At 38.7% G+C, this 24,541-nt stretch overlaps 1 protein-coding gene across 5 annotated transcripts in view; it reads left to right on the forward strand.

Moving 5' to 3' along the window:
• Positions 1-24,541, forward strand: part of CCDC148 (coiled-coil domain containing 148) — a 266,526-nt gene that overhangs the window by 208,697 nt on the left and 33,288 nt on the right. For all 5 annotated transcript variants that reach the window (XM_027130903.1, XM_027130913.1, XM_027130922.1 and 2 more), the window contains one exon: positions 8,522-8,640. In XM_027130903.1, coding sequence (XP_026986704.1) covers positions 8,522-8,640 — 119 coding nt within the window. The remainder of the gene's footprint in view (positions 1-8,521; positions 8,641-24,541) is intronic.

Below are 24,541 nucleotides of genomic sequence, written 5' to 3' on the forward strand. Positions count from 1 at the left end.
CCTGCAGAGTTGTATTGACTAGCTGTGTCCTCCACCAAAGGTCTCAGCCCGTCAGGTGGCCCTCCCCACACAGCCTTCTCTGGCTCTCGGTAAAGCAGCATGGCTACTACATGATCCCTTGTGATTGCCCTGCATTCTAACCTTCTTTGTCATTGTCCCCTTATTACATTCTTCTGGATTTAACCTAATTTTGAGTGTGCCATCTGTTTCCTATTAGGAATCATTAAAATAGAAAATTAGTAAGAGAATAAGAGACAAAAAACTAAGAGGATGGGAATATAGTTATGTCAGCAAACCAAGACTGAAAAGGGATGCTGTAATTGAACATGGTTAAAGTTAAAAGGAAGCATTTAGCTCTTATTTGCTAATAATAGACAACATCTAGCACATCAGGAGCTGGCAGGGGGAGGGAGGCAAACCACCCAGAAGAAAGCATTTTCAATAGAAGTTTTACTGAGTGTAAATCAAGCCTTATATGATATTGTGTTAACCTTTATAAGGCCTATGGCATAAAATTAAATCAGAGCTCAGTGAAACTTTTCTACAGAAAGTGAAAGTAATGCATGCAAGGTGATAAAAAGTTAAAATGTTATATACAAAGATATACAGTATTTTTGTCATTTAATTTGATATGGGAATAGAGTTTAAAAACTTCCAGAATGAATAACAGTCATGTCCCTTGGATATTCCTTCTAAATTTTGATTTTTTTTGGCCAGACTTTTAAAACATCCTTTTGTAATTATAAAGTCTTTTATGTCCATTGTAAATAGTTTGGAAAATACAGTCAAGCACACAAAATACAATAAATATCACCTGAAATCCTAAACCACTAGCAAAAGATTAATAACAATGTTCATATATTTTTTTTTCTATATACACAAAAATTTTAATTTAACTAGTTGATACTGCATATATTATTTTTAACCTGATTTTTTTCATCTATCAATATATCTTGCATATTTTCCTCTGTATTCCTACCACATAATTTTTGGTGTTTGCATAGTGTTTCATTATGTGAATAATTGCATTTAACCAATTTCTTATTTGGTGGTGTTACAATATTTCCAATTTTTTTACCCTTTTAAGGCTGTAATGAACATACCTGTATATAAATCTTTGCATAGGTGCCTGCATATTAATTCTTAAACTTTATTTCTTAATTCTGAAGGCTTTTGCTAGTTAACTTCCCTATTTATTCTTCAGAAAGAGTATGACAATTTATCCTCTTACTGTAGGTAGATGTGCTTGTTTATCAGATTAGAGATTGGTGGCAAAAAGGTTCAAGTTTAGGACAATGAAAATAAGTAGCTGAAATACAAATAGTCTGAATTGTGGACTGAAAGGAGATCCATTAAATTCAAATAACCAGGCAGGGTGGTGGAAAAACTGACTTTCTGTTTTTAAAAACCAAAGAACTAGCTTTGATTTCTTACCCGTGTAGAGAGTTTTCCCATCTTTGCATAAAGAATGCCCTGCAAAATAATTATTTTGGAGCCAAATTTTTTGCTCAGAAGCTTCAGCACATCGTGGATTGAAAAGCCCACAGAGATCTCTATACCACAAAGTATAGAAGAGATAACATTGGCTGAAAGGTTCTGAGGATGGAAGTGACCAAGTGTCCACCTTCAGCCCAAAAAACCTTGAATCTGGCTTCCATGGACAATTTGACTTAGAGAAGTACCACGCCCTTGTTCTCTTTTGGGATTAAATGTACCTCTACACCCCACATGACTAAATGAATTGGTTCACTGATGTCTGTGGTCTGTCATTATTTTCTGTCTGGATACTTTATTAATAGTTTTGGATTTATATGAATTGATATAAGAAAAGTACTGTGTGCAGTGTTGCCTTTCCATATTCTTTTCCACTGGAGTAGTTTATCTTGTACCTCTCATCTGCAAGGTGCAATATACTGGATACAAATAAATATTACAGTATAAGGCATGTTTCTTACCTTTCGGAAGTTCACACAAGTGTGTGAAAATTTACTTGGCAAAATACAAATGATTGTCAAATAGATCGCATAGAAATAAGAGTCAGACTTCGGTTGGTGGTGACTTTATGTGATACAGGCTCATCTACATGAAACACGTGGGAAAAATTTAAAGTAAAAGAATGACTGTTTTTAATGAAGAGGCCCTGCTGTGTTTTCATGTGGAGCAACAACACTTTTTCTGTGGGTGCATATTCCGGGCCAAAAGTAGAAAAGGTGTGAGATGTGAGGAATTAGCTAAGTAAATGAGAATCTAGAGAATGGAATAAAAATCACTCTGCCTCAGTGGTTTATGAGTAAGGCAACTGGATATTCTGTACTTCATATTTCATGTATTTTGTGTATCTGGTTAAGCATTATGACATCCTCCTGAATTAGAGCCTTTGGAGCCTTTGGAATAATGACCTAGGAGCAAGGTACAGAAGATTGCTTGAAATCAGAGACCAAACTGTCTTCCTACTCTAATGCTTTAGTCCTAACTTTCTGGTTTCTATGTGTAAACAATAAATTCTTCTTCCATGCAATTATAATTTTTGGACCGAAGGAATGAAAATAATTGAATGGTTATGTAATATTAGTCCAAGTTTTTTAAAATTAAACTCTGATATACTCTTAATACCATAAATGTCATGTTTACTAATGGAGTTTTTAACTGGAGACAAATTGTTTGGAAGATTACAAAAGTAAGGTGGGATATAAAAATGATCTTAAACCCTCTGAAAAGATAGCACAGCATTACTTTGGCTCATAAATCTATATAGAGCATAGTTTCTTCAGTTTGTTTACACTTTTATTGGCTTAACTCTACCAAAATAAACAAAATATGGGACTACGAAAGAGGACTATCCAGTACAAATCAGAGATAACAAGTGGAGATGGGCGATAATGAGGACTCATTTTGGTTTTCAGAAAAGTAAGCTTTTTCTAGAAACCTTATCTGCAAGTCTAGAGGAGACAAGCTTTAAATTCACCTCTTACCCCGTGTGCTAACTTTCTGGTTCCTCTATCGTTGGAAAGTTATAAGGATCACTCAAAAAATCTAAACAGTAGTGTGTTTAAAATCTGTGTCTCAACAAATGTTCCAAAAGGCTAGTTAAATACTCTTAACCTTAACTTTAGTTTGAACCTTGCAAAGCCAATGTTTCATGACACACACTTCCTGCTCTTATTAACTGATGGAAAGTAATGGAACTGTCCTTAGGGAAATGTTTAGTTTTACCATCCTGCAAATAAAACTGCTGGCCTGGTTCCCATCCATAACTTTGTTATTCTCAGACCAGAGACCAGAAAGTGCTCCCACTCACCTAATGATGATCACTTAAGCCCTTCTATGTGTTATTTACAATACAACATACTAGGGATACAAAGATGAATAATGCAGATCAATATGGAAAGTATTATGCTAAGGATACATAAATAGTGCCTTAGAAGGTACACCTAGTTATGTCTGGAGGAGAGGGGAAAGGAGGAAGGCTGAGAAAGCAAAGCTACAATTGAATCTTAAATGATGGACAGGAGGGATTTAGCAGGTAACAAGGCAGGGAAGAGCATGCCAGGCATGTAGTAAATGTCCAAATATATCAGTAACAATCCAGTGTTAGACCCTCCTGAAAAAGAATCAAGGAATACAAAGCAGAACAAAGAAGGGAGGGTAATAAATCTTAATTAAGGATCACTGGTGTGCCAAGGATTGAGCGAACATTTTCTTTTTTTTTTTCAAAATATTTTTGCTATTATTATTATTTTTAATGAAAAGATGAAATTGGAGCTAGGAGCTCTCTCTCTCTTTCTCTTTTTTTTTTTTTTTTTTTTACTATTTATTTATTTATTTGGCTGCATCGGGTCTTAGTTGCGGCACATGGGATCTTTTGTTGTGGCATGCAGGATCTTTCGATGTGGTGCACGGGCTCTTCACTGTGGCATGTGGGCTCTCTAGTTCTGGCGCGAGGGCTTAGTTGCCCTGCAGCATGTGGGATCTTAGTTCCCCGACCAAGGATCAAACCCGCGTCCGCTGCATTGGAAGGCGGATTTTATTTATTTATTTATTTATTTATTTATTATTTTTTAATATTAGGGTTTTCTTTTAACATCTTTATTGGAGTATAATTGCTTTACAATGGTGTGTTAGTTTCTACTGTATAACAAAGTGAATCAGCTGTGCATATACATATATCCCCATATCCCCTCCCTCTTGCATCTCCCTCCCACCCTCCCTACCCTACCCCTCTAGGTGGACACAAAGCACCGAGCTGATCTCCCTGTACTATGCGGCTACTTCCCACTAGCTATCTATGTTACATTTGGTAGTGTATATATGCCCATACCACTCTCTCACTGGAAGGTGGATTCATAACCACTGGACCACCAGGGAAGTCCTACTAACATTTTCCCTAGAGGGTTCAGAGGAAGATTCAAGGAGATGGCATTTGTTCTGGTCTTAATGGTAGAATAAAATAAACAGGTGGAGGAGGAAAATGAAGTTATGCTGGTTGAGAAAACTGCAAAAGGCAGATAAACATGAAAGTGCATGATCACCTTTTCTCTTCTATTTACGTTCACACTCTATAGATCTTTTCCAGTCTTGTAGCATCAAATAGCATTTGTAGCATTTTAAGTAGATATCTCCTTAATTTAGACCAGCCCTGAATTCTCCATTGAGCCGCCCATCTGTACCTCCAGATGTTTATTTGATATCTCTACTTAAATGTCTTACAGTCACATCAATTGTTTAATGTTTAATACTGAGCCTCCTGACTTCCTTTTCCAAACCTGTTATTCCTCCAATTTCCCATCTCAGTTATTGGTACCATCATCCAACCAGTTGCTCTAGCAAAAACCTAGGAATTATCCTGGATTCCTTTTAGCTTCAACAGCCGTGTCTAATCCTTAAATGAACACTCTGACTCCACTCAAAAGCACATATCAGATCTGAATAACTAATTTCCTAGATCCCAGTGATCATTTTTGCCATATTCTCTTTGGTCTCTGTTTCTCCTTTGCTCCTCTACTATCCATTCTTCACTCAATATAGCCCAAGCTATATTTTAAAAATCTAAGTCACATTATATCACTCTTTGCTTTAAACTCTTCAATATCTTTTTTTGTTTTGTTTCTAGAACTAAATCTTTGCCTAATCATCTAGCCCCCATCCAGCTTCCCAAACTTACCTCCAGTCTTAACTCACACTACCTGCTCCAGCTGTGCTGTTTTCTTCCCAATTCTGAACATGTGCAAGGTCGTTCCCACTCAATACTGTTGCACCTAAAGCTCTCATTTCCTGCAGTGATCTCCCTCATCTCTTTCCATGGTTGTCTCACTCTCATCTTTCAAATTTTAATCCAAATGTCATTTAAAAATATGCCTTCTCATGGTTCTACACAGATTTTTCTACATCATCACCATACTTATTTCCTTCTTAGAATTGAACATGTAATATTCTTTTCATTCATTTACTTGTTTATTTTCTCTCTTTCCGAAACTCCCAGCTCCATGAGGCAAAGGCCTAATTTTTCTTTAAGCACCATATCCCAAGTACATAGCACAGTATCTGGCTTAAAGCAGATGCTCAATAAGTATTTTTTGAATGAATGAATGCCAAAGTCAGTAGTTTCTTAAGACTGTAAATAAGGGTTTGTAGAATCAGAGACATTACATAAAATAAGGATTGAATTTGCTTTGATCATTGGGAAGTCACTGGCAAGAGTAGTGAATTGGGGTGGAGGCAGAGGTAGGAATGTCATGGGTGAGGACTAAAATAAGAGATGTGAAATTGGAGAAGAATAGGTATCATTGACTGAAAGGGAACAATGAAGGGTGTGGTGCTACAGTCTTGGGGGTCTAAAGAAAGTCCTTTAAAAACAATTTTTGTTAATGGGTGAGATTTGTGTAGATTTTCATGTGAGGAGAAGGGAGCAGCAAAGACCAAGAGGTTGAAGTTACAGGGGAAAGAAGGGTAGGTGATGGAGTAAGGTTATGGAGTTGGAATTGGGGAATAGGTTCTGGATCCCAGGTGAGGGTTGCCTTGGAAAGAAGGAAGGACAGCACTTCCTCTGAGGAGCAGGACATCAAGGAAGGAATCTTTTAGGGTCTGTGTTTCCTCTGATAAAACTGAAGAAATAGAGGCAGGTATGGAGTTTAATATAGTGAATGGGTTTTGAAATACCACCATGAGCAATCGGGAGGCACTGGCCAGGAATTCATAAAAGGAATGCTGATTGTCAATAAAGATTCAGCTGAAATCATCAATTTGGTACAGTTGCTGTTGGAAGTCCCAGGATAATAAATCACAGTTTCTGCAGTGTAGTGGGAGAGAGGAGCAAGGATACTAATTAGCAAAGCCTTGTGGTGAGGGCTGTACTAGAGGAATAAAACTATACGACTGGAACACAAAAGATGATGGAGAAGGGCTCGTAGGTTCTGGTCATAAGATCGATGGCTATAATTGAAGCTTTTGGAGTTGGAGCTGTTCTCCATGGTGGTAGAATCCTGGAGGAGGAGGTAGCTCACTGGAATAGAGGAAGTCATAGGACTCTGAGTTGGCAGGTCAGAGGGGCTTCAGACTGCAGTTGCGTAGGAAGGTAGAAGGAGTTGTTCTGGACAACAAGTCCTATGTGGCTGTGACTCACGTATCTGAATTCTCAATGAATATTTGAGAATGACCTGGAAGTCCACACATGCCAGTGATAAGGACATGTAGAGGGTGATATAGCCAGATATTGTAAACATCAAAGGAAGAAGGCACTGTACATGAGAGGGACAGCATCAGTGTCTCAAAGTAGCCATTAACAAGGAAGAAAATGCCCGAATCATTCCCCAGCCTCTACCAGAGTCAAGGATGGAAATAATTGGTCCTGAGATGCCAAGAAGCCTCAGGTGTGATATACTTCTAGGGCCTGCACAGGACACTGCACCAGATGGTGTCAGTGATCTGAAGACACCAGCAACCTGGGGTTGGTATGCTTGTTGTCAAGGGACTGTCAGCAGAAGGACCACTGACTTCCCTCCAAGGTCAGTGCTGGGAGTAAGCAACATTATTGGTCTGTCAGAACCCAGAGAAAAATGCCCTTTAATCCAATATCTGTTCTTTTGAAGTATCTTCTTTTTCCCTCTGATTATGAAAGAAATATATATTTATTGCCCAAAATAAGGTAACACAGAAAAATACAAAGAATAAAATAAAGATCGCTTATAAACCCAGAGGGAGATAATATAATGGTTGTTAACATTTCCGTATCTGGCACTAATAGAATGCGTTGGCATTTGTCAGTTAGGACTCTGAAATATCAGTCAGTGTTTCCTTTTTCTCCCTTTCCTACCCTTTCTTTCACTTTCCATCTTGGTGTGCTACCTTTCTAGCTTCATCTCTGTTCTCCCTAGATTCCGATCTCCATCATCTCTGGAGTAGAATCACTTTACCTTGGAGCCATCAGTAACTCATTAAGCATTGAATGGATGTCACTGGTGTGACTGCTCGTGTTGCAAGCCCTGCCACAGAGTTGCTATGGCTGTGGCCATGGTACTGGGATGCCTCTTTTGGTTCTCCCAGGTGTCAGAGCCCATGCTGCTGGGCAAGTCTGGAAACCACTTGGCTTTTCATATTCATTTCTCAAAAGAGAAAATGCCACCTTGGGGATGAGGCTAACCCATACTCTACCAAAGCCCCTCTGCTGGTGGTCACTCACTGCCATTCACCATTAAGGTACAGTTTTTTACCAGCAAGAAACCACTCTCTTGACCCAGACACAACATGGCAGGCCAGAGCGGTTGAATGGTCCTCTGTCAATTAAACATAAACTTCAACTGCCCCATCACTAAGGCAATAATTTTTTTAGCCCCCTAAAAATAGCTTATGTGTGCTTCAGGTTTTCTCATTCTGCCTCCATTCCCAGAAAAAGGAAGTAAAACATGCCTAGTGAGGAACAATGCTTTCACCTTTTTGAGCCTGATAAATCTGTCCTTCATGTTACCACATGAGTCAGAACTACTATTTATCACAACCCTGCTAATTTTTTCTTTTCCTCCTTCCTCCCACCTATCTCCTGCCACTTCCCCAGAAGCATAAAACTTTCAACATCCTGCTGTCCATTAGTATAAATAAACTCGTGCTTTTAAAGTAAAAATAGGTTTAATGCTATATTTGTTAAAGACTACATTACCATAAGAGGATAAAAATATTCTTGAGTAACAGGTAGATCATATACTTTAGAGACAATAACATGCTTTTATTGTGGTTCCCTGAAAGCCGATTATTTTAGCCATAGATTAAAACCTTAGGTCTCAGCACAAGTTACATTTCCACTTCAGAAACTGTTAAAACATGCAGCTTCTCAGGACATGTATTTTTGTGTTTTAACTTATTTTTTCTGTTGCCAATACACTGTAGGCAGATCTAAGAGATAAAAAAGATGAAGGGTCATTTAAACTCAATATTTGCTATATGAAACAATGGATAATGTTGTTATAACTTTGTTTCTTGTTTTTAACATACCTGTTGTTAATTTAAATTTTATGTGATATTTATGCAATAGATAAGAAAATACTGGGCTAAAAGAGAGCAGAAATGGCAAGAAATGGAAATGAGAGATCTTCAGCGTCTGGAAGAACTGAAGAAATTAATGGCTGAACAGTCAGTAAAAGACAGAGAAAGGTAAAAGAAAAAATTTAAATTGTGTGGTAATGGAATTCTGTAATGTGTTAGGTGAATGGAGTCTTCCGTAATGTGTTAGGATAAATAATATCAGAGGGAGCATTTTTCTATACTTAATGTGTCCTTACAATATTTATATTCATAAATGAATAAAATGATACTTATAATGTATTTTAAACTCTCATATTCATACATGAATCTCTAGTTTTCCATTTTGTTCCTCAGAGAGCTTCCTAGTTAAAAATCCTCACAGAGGATTTCATAGTATTTGATTGCCCACTGTGTGTGTGAAATAATACTGGCTGCTGCTGTGACTTAATATTTTGACCCAGAAGGAGGAAACCATTATTCAGATAAAAAGTCATTTACTACGACTGAGGCTGAGGAAGACAGTACGCAATTATTCTGTGCTCTGTGGTATTCATTCTAGTATACTTAAGATGTACCCAACGGTATAGGAAAAACCTGAATTCTCTAGAATAACGCAGTTTTAGAGCTGGAAAGGACATTTGAGATCAACTAATCCAGTTTCCTCATTTTATGAATGAGTGCACTGAAAAATTAAAATTATTTTTCTCAAGGTTACTACATCAGTCAGGGTCAGTGAGGAGACAGAGACAACATGGTAATTAGGATAGGGAAAGTTTAAGATAAAGAATTATTAATTCTAACCAAAAAAATCTCTGTTATATAAAGGGATAAAGAACTTTAAAGAATGCTGCAGGGCTGAAGGGAGGGTTCTCATGGAAGGAACAAATTTGGAGGTGGGGCCCCCCCTCTCTGTGGTTGGGATTCAGACCTCAATGTAGAAGGTGTGGTGGTGCCCGCCACATGGTGGAGAGGTTCTTGGATGGGCTCATCCAGAACTTGTTCCTAGTCACGGGGCAAGCAGGCAACACCCTACCTGCGTGCAGGAGACCGAAGCTGGAAGTCAAGCATTGTGATGCTTATGCCTGCAAGACTCAGTGGGAACCTGACCATGGGAGTACCTCTGAAATTTGATGGGAAACTGGCCACAGGGTGCAACTGAACTCCACAAACACCACTGGGTGTCCCCCACACATGCTGCTGGTAGCCACGAAGCAGGAACAAGAAGGAGTAAACACTGGAACTAGGAAGGAAAGCCCCTTCCTTCTTCAGCATCCCTCCTGTACCCTTTTCTGACATGGCTAAGCATTGTACCAGCTGCAGAGAAGAAATAGTTACAGGGTCCAACTCTATTTTCATAGAGCAGACAATGAAGGGAGATTTGGAGCTGAGAGACAATAAAGTGGTAACTGGCATAGTTATCTAGTTTAGCTAGCTCCTGAGTAGATTTTCACAAAAGATAAATTAAAAATAGATCTTACATTTCATAACATAAATCACAAGTTTTCTTTACAGTTCGTCAGTGTAAAAAAAAATTGCACAGAACTCTTTATACTTTCTGCTCAATTTCACTGTGAACCTAAAACTGCTCTAAAAAATGAAGTCTACTAAACTAATAAAAATTGCATTTTAGACTTATCATAACTTAGGATGACATAACTATTTTACACAACAAGGTTCACTTATATCTAGGAAGCTTCCTTTGTGACCCATGGGAATTATGTCAGACTCCAGTGACCAAGCTTGCAGAGTGAATCTGTGGTTCCACACAGATGCCATGCAGTTCCCAACAACTTTCTGGATAAAATTCACATGATTTTCTAGGTATCTCAGGATTTATAATTGAGTTTAATCTATTATGAAGAAAGCCAATAATATAGCAAACCTAGGGCTCAAGGCTAAGAGATGAAACAACCAGTGAGAAATCAGTTAAACAAGCACAAACCAAGATATAGGAGGATACCAGAAGGCAGGCCAGGCCATGGGTCAGACAGGAACAAGCAGCTAAGTACTAAAGGCAAGGCAAATGTGGGGGTCAAAAGGCTGGTTGGATAGTCTGAAACTACACTGGGGAAACAAAAGAGAGCCACAGGAATTAAAGGGGTAGGTAAAAAGGAACAGATGTGAAGTCCCAGCATCTAGGAGACATGCTTCTAGTAAAATCTGCCCTCATAGCCAGGAAGTTTCTTTGATTACAGAGCCATTTCAGTTGTGTGTTTCTTGTCCCAATAATTATCAAGCTGACTCAGCCTCTACGAGGCTCTGTTTTGTCCTTTGTAAAATTGAAGTGGATAACTTTTGAGGGCTAAGTGAGCTATCAACTTTTAAGGGTTTATGATCTGTGTATTCAACTCATATGAAATGTTATAGATTCAGATAATTATGAATCCAACGCTTGCATGCCAGTGGGAAATCAGTGAGGAAGGCCATTAAAATATCCAGATAATATATCAGAAAAGAATTCTCAGAAAATTTTGGATGATATTGTAGATGAAAGGACAGTTCTCATTTTGTGATTTAGAGAGATGGAATTTAACATGCAAAAATGCTGATAGCTTTTGCTTCTGACAAGAACCAGAAGTTGTGTTTGTTTGTAACCATTCTGACGCTAAGAAATGTGGTTGATTGGTTAAAACGTATTTTTTCTACTACTGAAATACAATTCACAAATCTCATGTGTGATATTTTAGCTGTAGGCACATTTTTCTCATGTTAGAATAAGAAGGCTTGAAGCAATTTCCAGATCTGTTAAAAACACACATACACATAGCCTTGAGGATTTGAAAAGTTCTGTTGTTTATTTCCTTTTTCTATTTTCTAATTCTAAGATTAAGTGTCTTGAAAACAATACTCGTAAATTAGCACATACGTCAGGTTGAATCATAAGGAAATTCCATTTTTGTGGGTCAACAAATGGTTAAGTATTGGCAATCTTAAGAAGTTCAACATAGTAAAGAGATATAGCAATTCCTTTTATTTATTAATTAGATTTCCCATCTCAATCTATTACAAGCTATCTTTTGCCCTCATCACTTTTTTTTAGGTTAATTAATTAATTTATTTATTTATTTTTGGCTGTGTTGGGTCTTCATTGCTGTGTACCGGCTTTCTCTAGTTGCGGCGAGCGGGGGCTACTCTTCATTGCAGTGCGTGGGCTTCTCATTGCGGTGGCTTCTCTTGTTGTGGAGCACGGGCTCTAGGCACGCGGGCTTCAGTAGTTGTGGCATGTGGGCTCAGTAGTTGTGGCTCATGAGCCCTAGACCGCAGGCTCATTAGTTGTGGTGCACGGGCTTAGTTGCTCCACGGCATGTGGGATCTTCCTGGACCAGGGCTTGAACCCATGTCCCCTGCATTGGGAGGCAGATTCTTAACCACTGCACCACCAGGGAAGTCCCAACCCTCATCACTTTTTAAAAATTGTTTTTGCCAAAATTTCCACTAGCCTCCTAATGCCCTATTTTCCTTTCTCAACATGCCAAAGAGGTTGAGGTGGAAGACTCTAGAATCAGGTTGTGAACATTAGAATCCTGGCTCTATCCTTTATAGCTGTGTAACCTTTGGGTAAGTCATTTCACTTTTCTGTGCTTCAGTTTCTTCATCTGTAAAATGAAGACATAAATAGTATCTACGTCATAGGATTGTTACAAGGAGTAAGTGAGATGTTAAATAGAACACACAGCAGGAACATAGTGAGTATTCATTAAATATAATGATTACTATCAATTGACGTTTTAAAACATGAGATACCATCTAACATAATTTGTTTTCAAAATATTTAAGTGTTTAAGATATTTTAAATAAAACGTGTAAGAATGAGGACACTCATAAAAAATAAAATGTTGGGAATTCCCTGGTGGCCAAGGGGCTAGGACTTGGCACTTTCACTGCTGTGGCCCAGGTTCAATCCCTGGTCAGGGAACTAAGATCTCTCAAGCCACGTGGCATAGCCAAATAAATAAAAATAAAATGTTAAGGTTAAGGAAACAGTGCCCCTTGATCACTAGCCTCTGCAATCTGTCCTCTAGAAGTTCTCTCTGTTATCAGTTGTTTAATACATATACATACAAACTATCTACATACACCTACATAAAAAATGAGTTTAAGAACAACAACAAAGACCCAATACATTTTACAATATAATACTATTGTATTCGCTCCAGTTGCCATAACAAAATACCATAGGCTGGTGGTTTAAACAACAGAGATTTATTTTCTCACAGTTCTGGCGGCTAGAAGCCCCAAGATCAAGGTACCAGTATGGTCTGTTTCTGGTAAGAACTCTCTTCCTAGCTTGTAGACAGCTGCCTTCTTACTTTATCCCTAGAAGGTGGGAAGAGAGACAGCAAGCTCTCTGGTGTCTCTTCTTATAGAGCACTAATCCCATCATGAGGGCCCCACCCTCATTACCTCATCTAAACCTAATTATTTCCCAAAGGACTCATCTCCAAATACCATTACATCAGGGTTCAACATATGAATTTTGGAGGAACACAATCAGTTTATAGCAACCATTTGTGTAAAAACAAACAAACAAACAAAAAACCGATTTATGTATGTACAAATTACCTGTTTATTATTAAGTACTATTTATTGTTTGCTGCTAGCATATAAGGCTTTTGTGCCAATTAGAAAAGGTGCCCCTTTCCAGGGGCAAAGTACATAGATCCCCTACAGGAAGCAGACAGATTAGGAAAAGACAAGATGCCCCTTCTGAACCGTGGAACACAGCTTGACAAGCAGAGGCAAAGCTGGACATCATACCCTCTTTTTACTCCTGGTTGAGTATCACTTTCTGCAAAGCAGAAGCCCCAATATTAAAAATATTATATATTATCCATGTTTCTTCTAAAGTTTAGCCATCTGGGATTTCTTTTCATAAAAGATTGGAGCAAAATGTCTGACTTTCATATTTTGGTCTAAACTGATAGATATCACGACACCAATTATTTAATGATTCATCCTTCTGCACTGATTTGAAATGCCACCGTTTATTATATATTACACTTCTAACTGTGCTTTTATATTCATATGGGCTCTTGATTAGATTAAATAAAAACTGATCTATATTTATATTTCTACATCAGTACCATGCCGTTTTATTTATTCTGTTTTGCTATCTGATAGTACAAGGGTTCACTCATTGTTCTTTTCAAAAATATATTATTATATCAAATTTCAATGCAAAAAATCAACAGATTTTGAAATTTTGTTAAGGAGAGCTGACATATATGCCACATTTAATCTCCAGTCTAGGATCATCCTTCCAGAGTAGCTCTCCAGTTCAAATCTTCTCTTAGGTTCTTTAGAAGATTTCATAGTTCCCCCTTCCCCACTCTGGTGAAGGCCTGGAAATTATTTTGGAATAAGTAGAAATGAGTGACCAAGGAGCCGATTATAAATTTTCTTTAGTTGCTATGTGAGAAAAGTGTCTGAACTAAGAAGTGGCAGTGGGAATGCAGAGGTGACAGATGCTTATAAAGTATTTAGATCAGGTAAAATATGGTGATTCATTTCACTAGGGATGGTGTTTGAGGGAAGACAGAGGAAGAAACATGATTCTGAATATTATTGAGCTTTTTCTGTCCTCTTGGGTTGAAAGCTTTTAGTTATTTTGGTTTTGATCTCTTTCATTTTCTAATAAATTCAATTGGCTATAGGTTTTTATTATCTGTATATCTTTGGCCACTTTCTACAAGGCTTGAAATACGTTTTTATTATTTAATTTTTAAATAGTTTACGTTTCACTTTTGATGTCCTAACAATAAATTGGTAGATATTGGGGTGCTTGCCAAAGACAAGGTTGATGGTAGGTTTCAGTTTCTTCTACTTTTCTATTTTCTGTCTTTTCATAAAAATGTGCAAAAATTCGTCATGATTTATGGGAAGCTACCAACACTGTTACTTTTAACGTAATAAAAAACTCTTTATTGAAGAATAACGCATATATCACAAATTCCCCTCTTTTAAGTGTACAATTAAGTGATTTACACTTAGATGAAGTACATTTATATAATTGTACGACCATCACAATAGTCCAGTTTTAAATCATTTACCTCACCCCCAAAAGATTTTCATACGTATTTGCATTAAGTCCCAATCCCACTCCCAGCCCCAAATGACCACTGATCTATTTCTTACTCAGTAGATTTGCCTTTTCTAGACATTTTATATAAATGTAATGCATCTGAGTTCTTTCCCTTAGCATAATGTTTTTGAGGGTCATCCATATGGTAGCGTGTATCATTCATTCTTCTCCTTTTTACTGATGAATAATATTCCACTTCAGCATTACTTTTTTTTCTTTTTTTTTTTTTTTTTTTTTTTTTTTTGCCGTACGTGGGCCTCTCACCGCTGTGGCCTCTCCCGTTGCAGAGCACAGGCTCCGGACGCACAGGCTCAGCGGCCATGGCTCACGGGCCCAGCCGCTCCGCGGCATGTGGGATCCTCCCGGACCGGGGCACGAACCTGTGTCCCCTGCATCAGCAGGCAGACTCTCAACCACTGCGCTACCAGGGAAGCCCCAGCATTACTTTTTAAGTCTGTTTTGCCAAGGCAATATAGCTTCCTTTCTTGTTGGTAAAAGATTAATATTAATGTATGCAGAATGGTTAAAAAAGGAAGTTTTAAAATTTATGTAAAGTATGATTTTTATAAAAGACGTTAATTTGTACAAAGGTCAAATATTCACTCACATTATCCCAAATGCATGAAGAATAGTAACTGATTTCAACTTTTTTATGAGTCCCCTTCCTGTAGGGTAGTGAAGAAAAATGGAAACTTTTAAAATTAAAAGTATCTCAGGCTCTTTCATTTCTAAATGGTCTCATTTCAGATTATCTCTATCTCTTTGGGGGGTAAGGTAGAAACTCTGCTGGAGGTCAGACAACCTCCCCCAGTAGAAGGGTGGGATGGCTAGTCAGCCTGCAGGTTCTGATGCCCCTCAGGGTCCTCATTACCCTCCACAATTTCACCTCATCCCTCCACCTCCCCAGGGTACAAGGCAGTGCTATCCAATAAAAATATTATGTGAATCACATATGTAATTTAAAATTTTCTGTTATCTACGTTTAAAGATGTAAAAAGTAGCATGTGTAATTGATTTTAATAATACATTTTATTTAACCTGATCTATCCAGAAACATTATTATTTCAATATGCTGTCAACATAAAAATTATTAATGACATAGTTTACATTCTTATTTTCACACGAAATCTTTGAAATCTGCTGTACATTTTACACTTTCAGCACATTTCAGTTTGAACTAGTTACACTTCAAGTGCAGAATAACCTCATGTGGTTAGTGGATCCATATTGGCCAGTGGAGGTGCACAATAAAGCTTAGTGGCCTCCTGTCAGTGGAGGGTTGAATGACTGATCTACCTGCAGATTCTGACTCCCTTATAGAATTGATATCATATTTTATATAAATTTTGAACCCTGCTTTTCTCATCATCTTGTATCTTTCAAGGTCTTCACTGTCCTTACCAGTTTGTCCTTGGTATTGCTTGTCTTTGGGAATAGGCCTTGGTCCTCAGGTAATCTGCTGGTAACATAACTGGATCCACTGAGCCTTAGGATGCTGGTTAATATATATGCTGCTGCTGACTACACACCCTGCCATTGCCTCTGGTCCTGAGGTCCCCTCCTCAGGTCTTGCCAGCCCTGGTTTTCCCAGCACATGGCTTATACTTCCAGCAAAACCTTGCACAAACCATGGGGTCAAATGTTCTCTCATGTAATCTCTAAACACCTCCCCTTCCTACGTCATGCTGGACAGGATGCCATGCTAAACGCGGGGCTTCCCTGGGGAGCATTTTTTACCAGGAAAGTAGGAAACTAGCCCCATGTTCTTGGACTCTCCCATAGCTATCTCAGTGTTTCTAATAACCCCCCACTAGTTACAGTTGATTCACTAAGGGGTAGAAAGTGATGAAGCTGGCATCTGAGAACCTCACCTACTTCTCCTTCCACACTAGTGGAATGGCCAAAGGAAAACATGATATCCAGGAGAAATAAAATAGATGAGGTTAATATTTTCAAAATGTTTTCACTTTAATATCTATATTATGATAACAGTTTTTGTTTCCAGGTAACGAAATGAAAGACAGTTTTGATTTTCTTCTTTATATTCCTGCATTTTCCAAAATTTCCACAACGAGCATAAATTTCTGGTAGTAAGAAAACACCCACAGTATTTTTAAAAATAATAAATAAAACATACTTTTCTATTTTCATTGATTGTTTGGCTGTGGGCTTCAAATTGGTGGGAAAAGTAGGAAGTAGTGGGAAATGTATAGAAGTGAATATGTGAATCCAAATACAGGAGTACCCTTTTCAGGTAACAGAAATGGCAGTCTTCAAAATAGACATAAGAACATATACTTCTCCTTGGCTTTTTACCACAATGTTTATACCTGGTATTATCTAATTTCGCTGATTCTTCACTCAGAGCTCTTTTCTGGTCTTCCTGCTTCCTTGTCATTTGATCTCCTGATGGCTTTCCCCAGAGCCTTCTTTTCCCACCCACTGATTGAAGCTAAACTTTCTCTCTTCTTCTACGTACAGTGGTTCTTTCTTTCTTTCCAGCAGGACTCTGAATGCACAGCCTTCCTCCTGGGGCCTGTTGGGGCCAATGGCACAGCCCTAGTAACCGTGGCGTGTAGCTCTGTAAGCTGTGATGGTTCTGTGATGTTTATGTTTCTTTTGTTTTTGAGTAATTTTAAACATACTTGTCTCCCAAAACTTTCTTTACCAAGTATTCTTTATGTTAGATACACACAGGGAGGAGTAGAAAGTAAGGACACGTAATGGTCATATCTCATTTTTTGTCTTTCCTTAACATCGTATTGCTTCCCATTACTATTGAAATTTGCAGAGTAAACGAGCAGAAATTAGATCACCCTTCCATGCACGGGCTCCCCTAGTCATTAGGACATTTTGTAAATCCTTGTTCAAATGTTCAGTCTCTAACTTTTCGGCAGTTCAGCTCTCTTGCAGCTAACATATACCTTCCTTCTTCTGTATTTGCCAATTATTGTTTCTACAAGGATGGATATAAGTGTGGCCTTTCATAAATAGCCTGCCTTTTCCATTTACCTCCTTCGTAATAATTTTAGCATATTAAAAATGTTTTAAACTATATGCTGTAGAAGGTAATTTTAAAGATTTCTAAAAGCAAATTAACTTGGCTAAGCAGTTCTTCTGGATATCATTTTATAACCAGAAAACTGAAGCTGGGCACAGCCAACAAATAGAAGGTACAGGCTCTAAGCACTTCATTGGTCAATGCTAATGTAACACAAGAACAGGATTTCCATTCTTTGATACAGTAGAATCACCTGGGAAGCATTCGAAAGTCATGATGGTCCAGGTCTGGCCCCAGACCAATTAAATCAGAATCCCTGGCAATGGGATTTCTGCCCCAGCAGTTTTTGAAAATCCTCAGGAGATTCTGAAGTACAGCAACATTTGAGAACCAGTGTACTAGAGTTCTTTCCGTACTTTCTGAAGTATGGGCCTCAAATCATCTATTGGATTCTTGAGAAGATTCCACTTTTTGTAGAAGTGCTGCTAATTTCTCTTTGCCCAATGCTATACCCTCACTGAAATTGTTTAGGGAAGTCATGTCGGTGAAACTTTACATTCATGGGGGAGTTTATCAATTCTAAGAATCCTCTGTAAGGAAAAATCTTGCATTTCTCTCCAAGCGGTGTGTGTGTGTGTGTGTGTGTGTGTGTTTGAATGCAAATGTGTTTGCTTTTTTTTTCTTTACAGTCCAGGTCTTTTATTTTCTTTATACCCATCATGCCATGGTGGGTGTTCCTCGGGAATGGGCTCCAGCAGTTCAGGCTCCTTTCCGTTGGTTCTTACGAAGTGTGCTTCTCTGGTTGGAGGCAGGCTGGCACTTCAGTTAAACCCAAGTACCTTTCTCTTTGGCTTCCTTCTTTTTCTGATCATTTTCCTTCACATGTTTCAGGAAGCTGTCTCGGCTCTTAGAGTGCTTAATATGCTCAATATGCACATTAATTCTCTTGGCAAGAATCTTGCCCTTGTTTGTTTACAATGATACCAACAGCATGCTGGGCAACATTGTAGATTCTTCCAGTTTTGCCATGGTAACATTTGTGGGGCATTCCTTTTTGAACAGTGCCCGTTCCCTTGATATCTACAATATCACTGTTCTCGTAGATTCTCGTGTATGTGACCAAAGGAACAGCTCCATGTTTTCTAAAAGGCCTAGAGAATGCGTAGCAGGGTGCCCCTCCTGTTTAGCAGTAACAAACACTAGTTTTTAGTTATTGTTTCTGAAAGAAGAGAGTTTTCCTATGTTGTAAAACAAATATTTGAAGTTGAAGATGGCGGTGACCGTTTGGAAGGAAGAAACTAGAGCCAGCTGCCTTCCTAACACTAAATTGGCTTTCTTAATCTAGTGTGTGTTTTTGGGTGCTTGCCAACAGCAGGGAATTGTCAGTTATTGCATTTTCTAAGTAGTAAAACCAGATGTTTCTCTGTATTTTCATCTTTTCTTAACAATATGCAAAATTCAGCATGTTATATTAGAAGACATTAGAACATTTGAAGTGGGTCCGTGGTCTAATCCTTGAGGTTTTGAAAGAGCATGTTCAATAAAGTGACTTCAACAGAAACTTTACAAACATTTGTTACGTTTTTGCTTCTCAGCATGAGATTCCCCCGAATTAGTGGGAACGTTCTTGTTCATTAAATCTCTGCCAACCAAATCCCCATTCCAAGTGGTTGTGCCGAATGATGTCGACCAAGGGTCACTGTGAGGCACTAAGCAAACATAGTTCCTAGAAAGACTGTTCCGTTTTTTAAACGATACCATGAGAGTTTCACAAATTAACATTCATTTAAAAGGCTGCAAGAGACCCCACTGTTAGCCAACATGCTGTCTTATAACCCACAGAGGTAATTTTGTCTAAAGAAAAATAATAATAACATGTAGAACCTGCTCATCAGTGTAATATAACTGACTATGGTGTGTGCGTATATGTGTGTCTATGTTTTCACATACTGGGGCATTGATACACAGATCATTTGGACATAATCATAGTACTCCTTGAATGGATCTTAGCTGAGCAAGCATGATCAACAGAGGGAGGCTAAGAAATTTATGGACAAAGCATAATATATAGTGTCACTTTAATGTGAAAATGAATAAGCAAACTTGTGCCATGGGCAGACGGAGCACCAGCTGGGCAGGGGTGGCTCAGCCAGTTGTCATTCTAAAGGTCTCGGATGGCGATTTATCTCCTGAGTTACACAAGTCCAGCTTCAGGTCTGTGGCCCTTTCCAAACCACAGGTAATTGGAGAATGCCTTTTGTATAGTAGTTTGGGCTGCTTTTTTTTTTTTTCTTTTTTTCTTTTTTTGCGGTACGCAGGCCTCTCACTGTTGTGGCCTCTCCCGTTGCGGAGGGCAGGCTCCAGACACGCAGGCTCAGTGGCCATGGCTCACGGGGCCAGCCGCTCCGCGGCATGGGGGATCTTCCCGGACCGGGGCATGAACCCGTGTCCCCTGCATCGGCAGGCGGACTCTCAACCACTGCGCCACCAGGGAAGCCCTGGACTGCTTTTACTTTAATGTTTACAAGCTTGATTTTTGATTTTAGAACTCTTTGCTCATTAAAAAAAAAAGCTAGTGGATTTCTACTATATGCCAAGTTGATCTGTCTGTTGCAGTTACTTGTTTAGGACATAAAATGAATTGTCAGCAGGTATGTGTTTGGTAGAGGGCAAGCAATATTCAGAAACCCTTTATAATACATTTTTAATACAAAATGAGCATTACTGCATCCCTTTAGTGCCCACCATTATTTTTTTTCATATGTATATGTCAATGAAATGATCACAGATGCTATAACTCCAAATAGAAGAGCTACGTTCTATGGTATTTTCAAGATTAAGTTATCTCATATTCTCTTCCCCAGGAACACACACTTTTATCTTGGTCCACAGATATTTGAAAGTTTCTCTTTGGGCATTGGGATGTTTTGAAACTTCATTACCTTTCTCCCATTCAGCATTTATACTAATACGTAGCGGTAGATGATTTGCTGTGTTCCTCTTCTGCAGCAAAGGGATGCTGTGTCCTCCAACGCCCCACACAGTATTTGGAGTAAATACTGAGTAAAGTGGAGCAACCACTTTGTATGGTATTGATGTCTTTATCACCTACCCCTTAGCTCGGGAGTTTTACTAAGCACTTTCAGGTAATGAAATAACTTTTAGGCATAAACTTTAGGAAGATTTTATAAAGCTGCAGGGCTAGGTAGGCAGAAATTTAGCAGCTGTGATGGAAGTATAAAGCCATGGAGTGGGAGGAATGTAATGGCAACTTACACGAAATGCCACTATTGTGGCAGATACAATATAGATTTAAGCACTTGATGTTTATCTTTGCAGAACTACTCCTGCAAAAAAATATATATGTGTACACACACACAGAGCTATCAGGTGATATTAAAGTAATTATTTAGTTAGTGAAAGGAGCATGTTTACAATCAGGGTTGTTTTCTTACTTTATATATTTTAATATGAGTTCTATAGAGTCGTATAATTTTAGAGCTGGGAGGAATCTTGGAAAGCATCTAGTCCAGCCCTCTTGTATTAACTAGGGTTCTAGTTTGCAAACAACAGAAATCATTTCTAGTTGAATTTTGCAGTAGAAAGATTTTGTTGAAAGATATTTGGGTAGCTTACAGAATTACCTACAGAACCAGCTCAGAAAATGGCTGGGAATAACAGAGGCTGGGAAGATTAGAAAGAGTCAAGACAGTAACCCAACTCCCTCTACAGAATCATCCCAGTGAGTCCAACCACTGACCATTAGATGCCCTGCTTGCACCTCCTCCTCTGCTGTCTCTGGACTGTGGACATCACTGTTAGCAATGTGCCTCTGTTCAGATTCCTGCCCGACTGCCACTAACCATGGCCTTAACAGAATCTCCACGGGCCTTGCTTCTTTGCATCACTGGCTTCTAAGTGAAGTTTGTGGTGGGCTGAACTCAGGTCAGATGCTCATGCTCTAGCTGCAGAGGAGGCTGGGAAAGCAAGTATCTGGCATCAGCTTACAGTGGGGATTTCTTAAAAAAGAGGAAGGGGTGCAGAAGCTGAGAAAAACAGAAAAAGAAAAAAAATGTCTCTTACAGTCATAACTTTAACTGGCAAAATCAACATGTACCCTTCTTTCTATACTTAAACTACCCAAAAGTTTCCTTCTACCTAACATTGTGTAATTTTACCTTTTACAACCCAAAACATGCTTACCTCATTCCTAAAGGGAATCATCTCAAAGTCTCATTTATTATAACATCCAGCCCTAAATTTAATATCTACAGGTGATATCTTTTTGCCCTATCATTCTCTAGTCTGTCATGATCCATCTTGATATTCCATGACCTGTGAACTAAATTTTAAAGTTTACTACCAATAAACATATCTCATGTAAAATTGTAAGGAAAAGAGAGGTGAAGGAAGCAGACAGAAAATTAGTTTAAATAAATATATATATACACACATATATTTATACACATTGTATGTATATAGATATGTATGTGTGTGTATGTATATGGCAGATCAAGGATGAATGCCTTCCTTTGGTAAATGGTTAAGTTCACAATTCAAATTTATAATTTTTCTTCTCTATTATGCATTACATGTGTCCTTTCCTTTTAGCCAGGATCTTGGTTGTGTGAGATTCTTTACCTAGTGGGTCAACCTATTCTGGCTTGTATAGGGTGACTTTTACCACTGGCCACATGATACCGGAAAGTATCCTGGGAATTCCTTGGATTCCCTCTACTTCTCCCTGCCTCTATTAAATAATAGCAGTCCTACTTCTCTTTGATAGGTCACTTTTTCCAGCAAGCACTGTAACCTCCTTTTCTACCTGTTTACTTACTGTTATTATAAACCCCCAAAGGCAAATGCTTACATCAGCTCCTAATTCAATGTTACTTTTGTCATCCTGGTGGAAGTATTAGAAGCTAAAGTGAACAGAGCGTAGAATCTCAGGGTTGGGAATCAGAAATTTTGCAAATGGGTCTTTAGGGTTTGTAGTGAAAAGCACCATTCCCACTTGTACTTTTTGGTCCACCTATGTTCATATACTGGCCATGCTGAGAAATAGCACCATATATTGGTCACTACTTCAGAGAAAAACCACCTCCTATAAAATAGCACTCAACCTCACAAAATATTAGTCCCCAGCTCATGATGTATCTGAGTCATCAATAGACCATTCCTCTGTTTTATAAGGATGGCAGCATATGGGCTGCAGCCTGTTGTCTTACATCTTACAGAGTGAAGGGAGTTCCTTAGGATGAAGCAACATTCTGTGGGATACTGAGTGCACAGATGGTGCAAACATGGTGTATAAGGAGAGAAAATCCAAATTGTTTTTCTGCCTTTCCCATGATAGAACAGATGTGATATAATGTACCAGCCATCACCGGCTAATTCCCCGGGTGTTTTATATACCCTGTCAAGGGCTCAGAGTGGCAGTAGCCAGATCAGTCTTCATAAGGGCAAATCCGTGTAGTTGAGCAACATGTAGTTTCTGTTCGCACCACTGGAGGCATTTTATCATGAGCCCATTGAGCAAGTGCCAGGCTTCTGGAGAAGAAGATCGATACACACATAGCACATCATCTTTTCCACCTAATTCTTCTAAATCACCTCCATAAGTTACTTCTACCCAACTCCATCAGGTCCACCCATATAATCTGTCTGAGTCTTCCTGTCACAAATCTTCCAGTCATATTCCTTCCATGTCCCTAACCAGCTGGCCCAGCCATGAACTATTTTCCACAAAATGTTATTTTTTTTCACAAAATGTTATTAATTCATCATTTATTCATTGACTCAAAAAGTATCTATTGAGTCTGTAATATGTGGCAGTCACTAACCCTTTAGCTCAGGTAAAGTGGACATTGAGATGTTCCTTTTAAAATTATACTCAAATGAAAATTTCCCTTCTTTACCACTTCTCAGGACACCTCGAAGCAGGGCTATCCACCAAAGCGGATAGCCCTGCTTGTGTCTGGTTCATTTTTTTTTCTCCCCCAGTCAGTTCGTCATTGAGAATGTCCCACAGGCCATAGTTGTGGGTTGAGGGAAGGATGTCAGTTGGAAGGAGAAAAAGCCACCCGTTTGGGCAAATTACTTTTGTCTTCAGGTCATGCTCAATCCCAATGCACTTTGTTTCATTAGTCTGTGCTGCAAACCACTCCCAGCTTTATGGCCAGGGGGCTCAGATAATACCCAGGTTATTATGAGTAGCTAGTCTCATTGTCATCTGGTGTCTTAAAGTCAAAAGTCCAATTGATACCTATAAAATAGAGATAAAAAATAATACCCGGTTGTTGAGAGGAATAAATAAGTTAAAACATAGAAGCACTTACTACAGTGCCTATTACATTGTACCTGCTTGACTGACAGTAGTTATCATAATAATTACCAGGGTCCAATAGTAAGCCAAGAGCTATTTCTCAAAAGAAAAAGCATAACTTGCAAAGAAATCATGAGCATGCCACTGAATCCTGAGGGTTTCTTTGATACAAAGACCTATAAAAGTTTTTGGCAGGCTCTGCAGAACATTCTGGTCATCCAGAATACACCAGTGCACCAGTGAATCCACAGTGTCATAGGGCCAAATGGCATTGCTGTCTGCACTGTGGCTTAGACCAGCTGGACAGTTTTCTCTTGCTCTGGCCACTGTTCAAAACTGCTAGCTTTTCAGGTCACCCACTAAACTGAATGGAGAGGCATTCCCAAATGCTGACTTTGCTGCCTTCAACATCCAAAGAGTATTGCCCAACATTGTGATTTTTCTTTAAGTGGGAAAGGGTACCATGTGTCTTTCACTATGAACATGGAGTAAGAGGGTCTATACTGAAATCCCTACGTTACCACTTCCTGTATCTGTGACCTTTGGAAAGTTACTTACCTCTCTGAACACTCCCACATGGTTGTTAGCAGAATTAAAGGAAATGACATCTATAAAACACTCA

The sequence above is a fragment of the Aethalodelphis obliquidens genome, unplaced genomic scaffold (genome assembly GCF_003676395.1).
Source record: "Aethalodelphis obliquidens isolate GAN/ISIS:26980383/991018 unplaced genomic scaffold, ASM367639v1 scaffold2, whole genome shotgun sequence".
Taxonomy (NCBI): domain Eukaryota; kingdom Metazoa; phylum Chordata; class Mammalia; order Artiodactyla; family Delphinidae; genus Aethalodelphis; species Aethalodelphis obliquidens.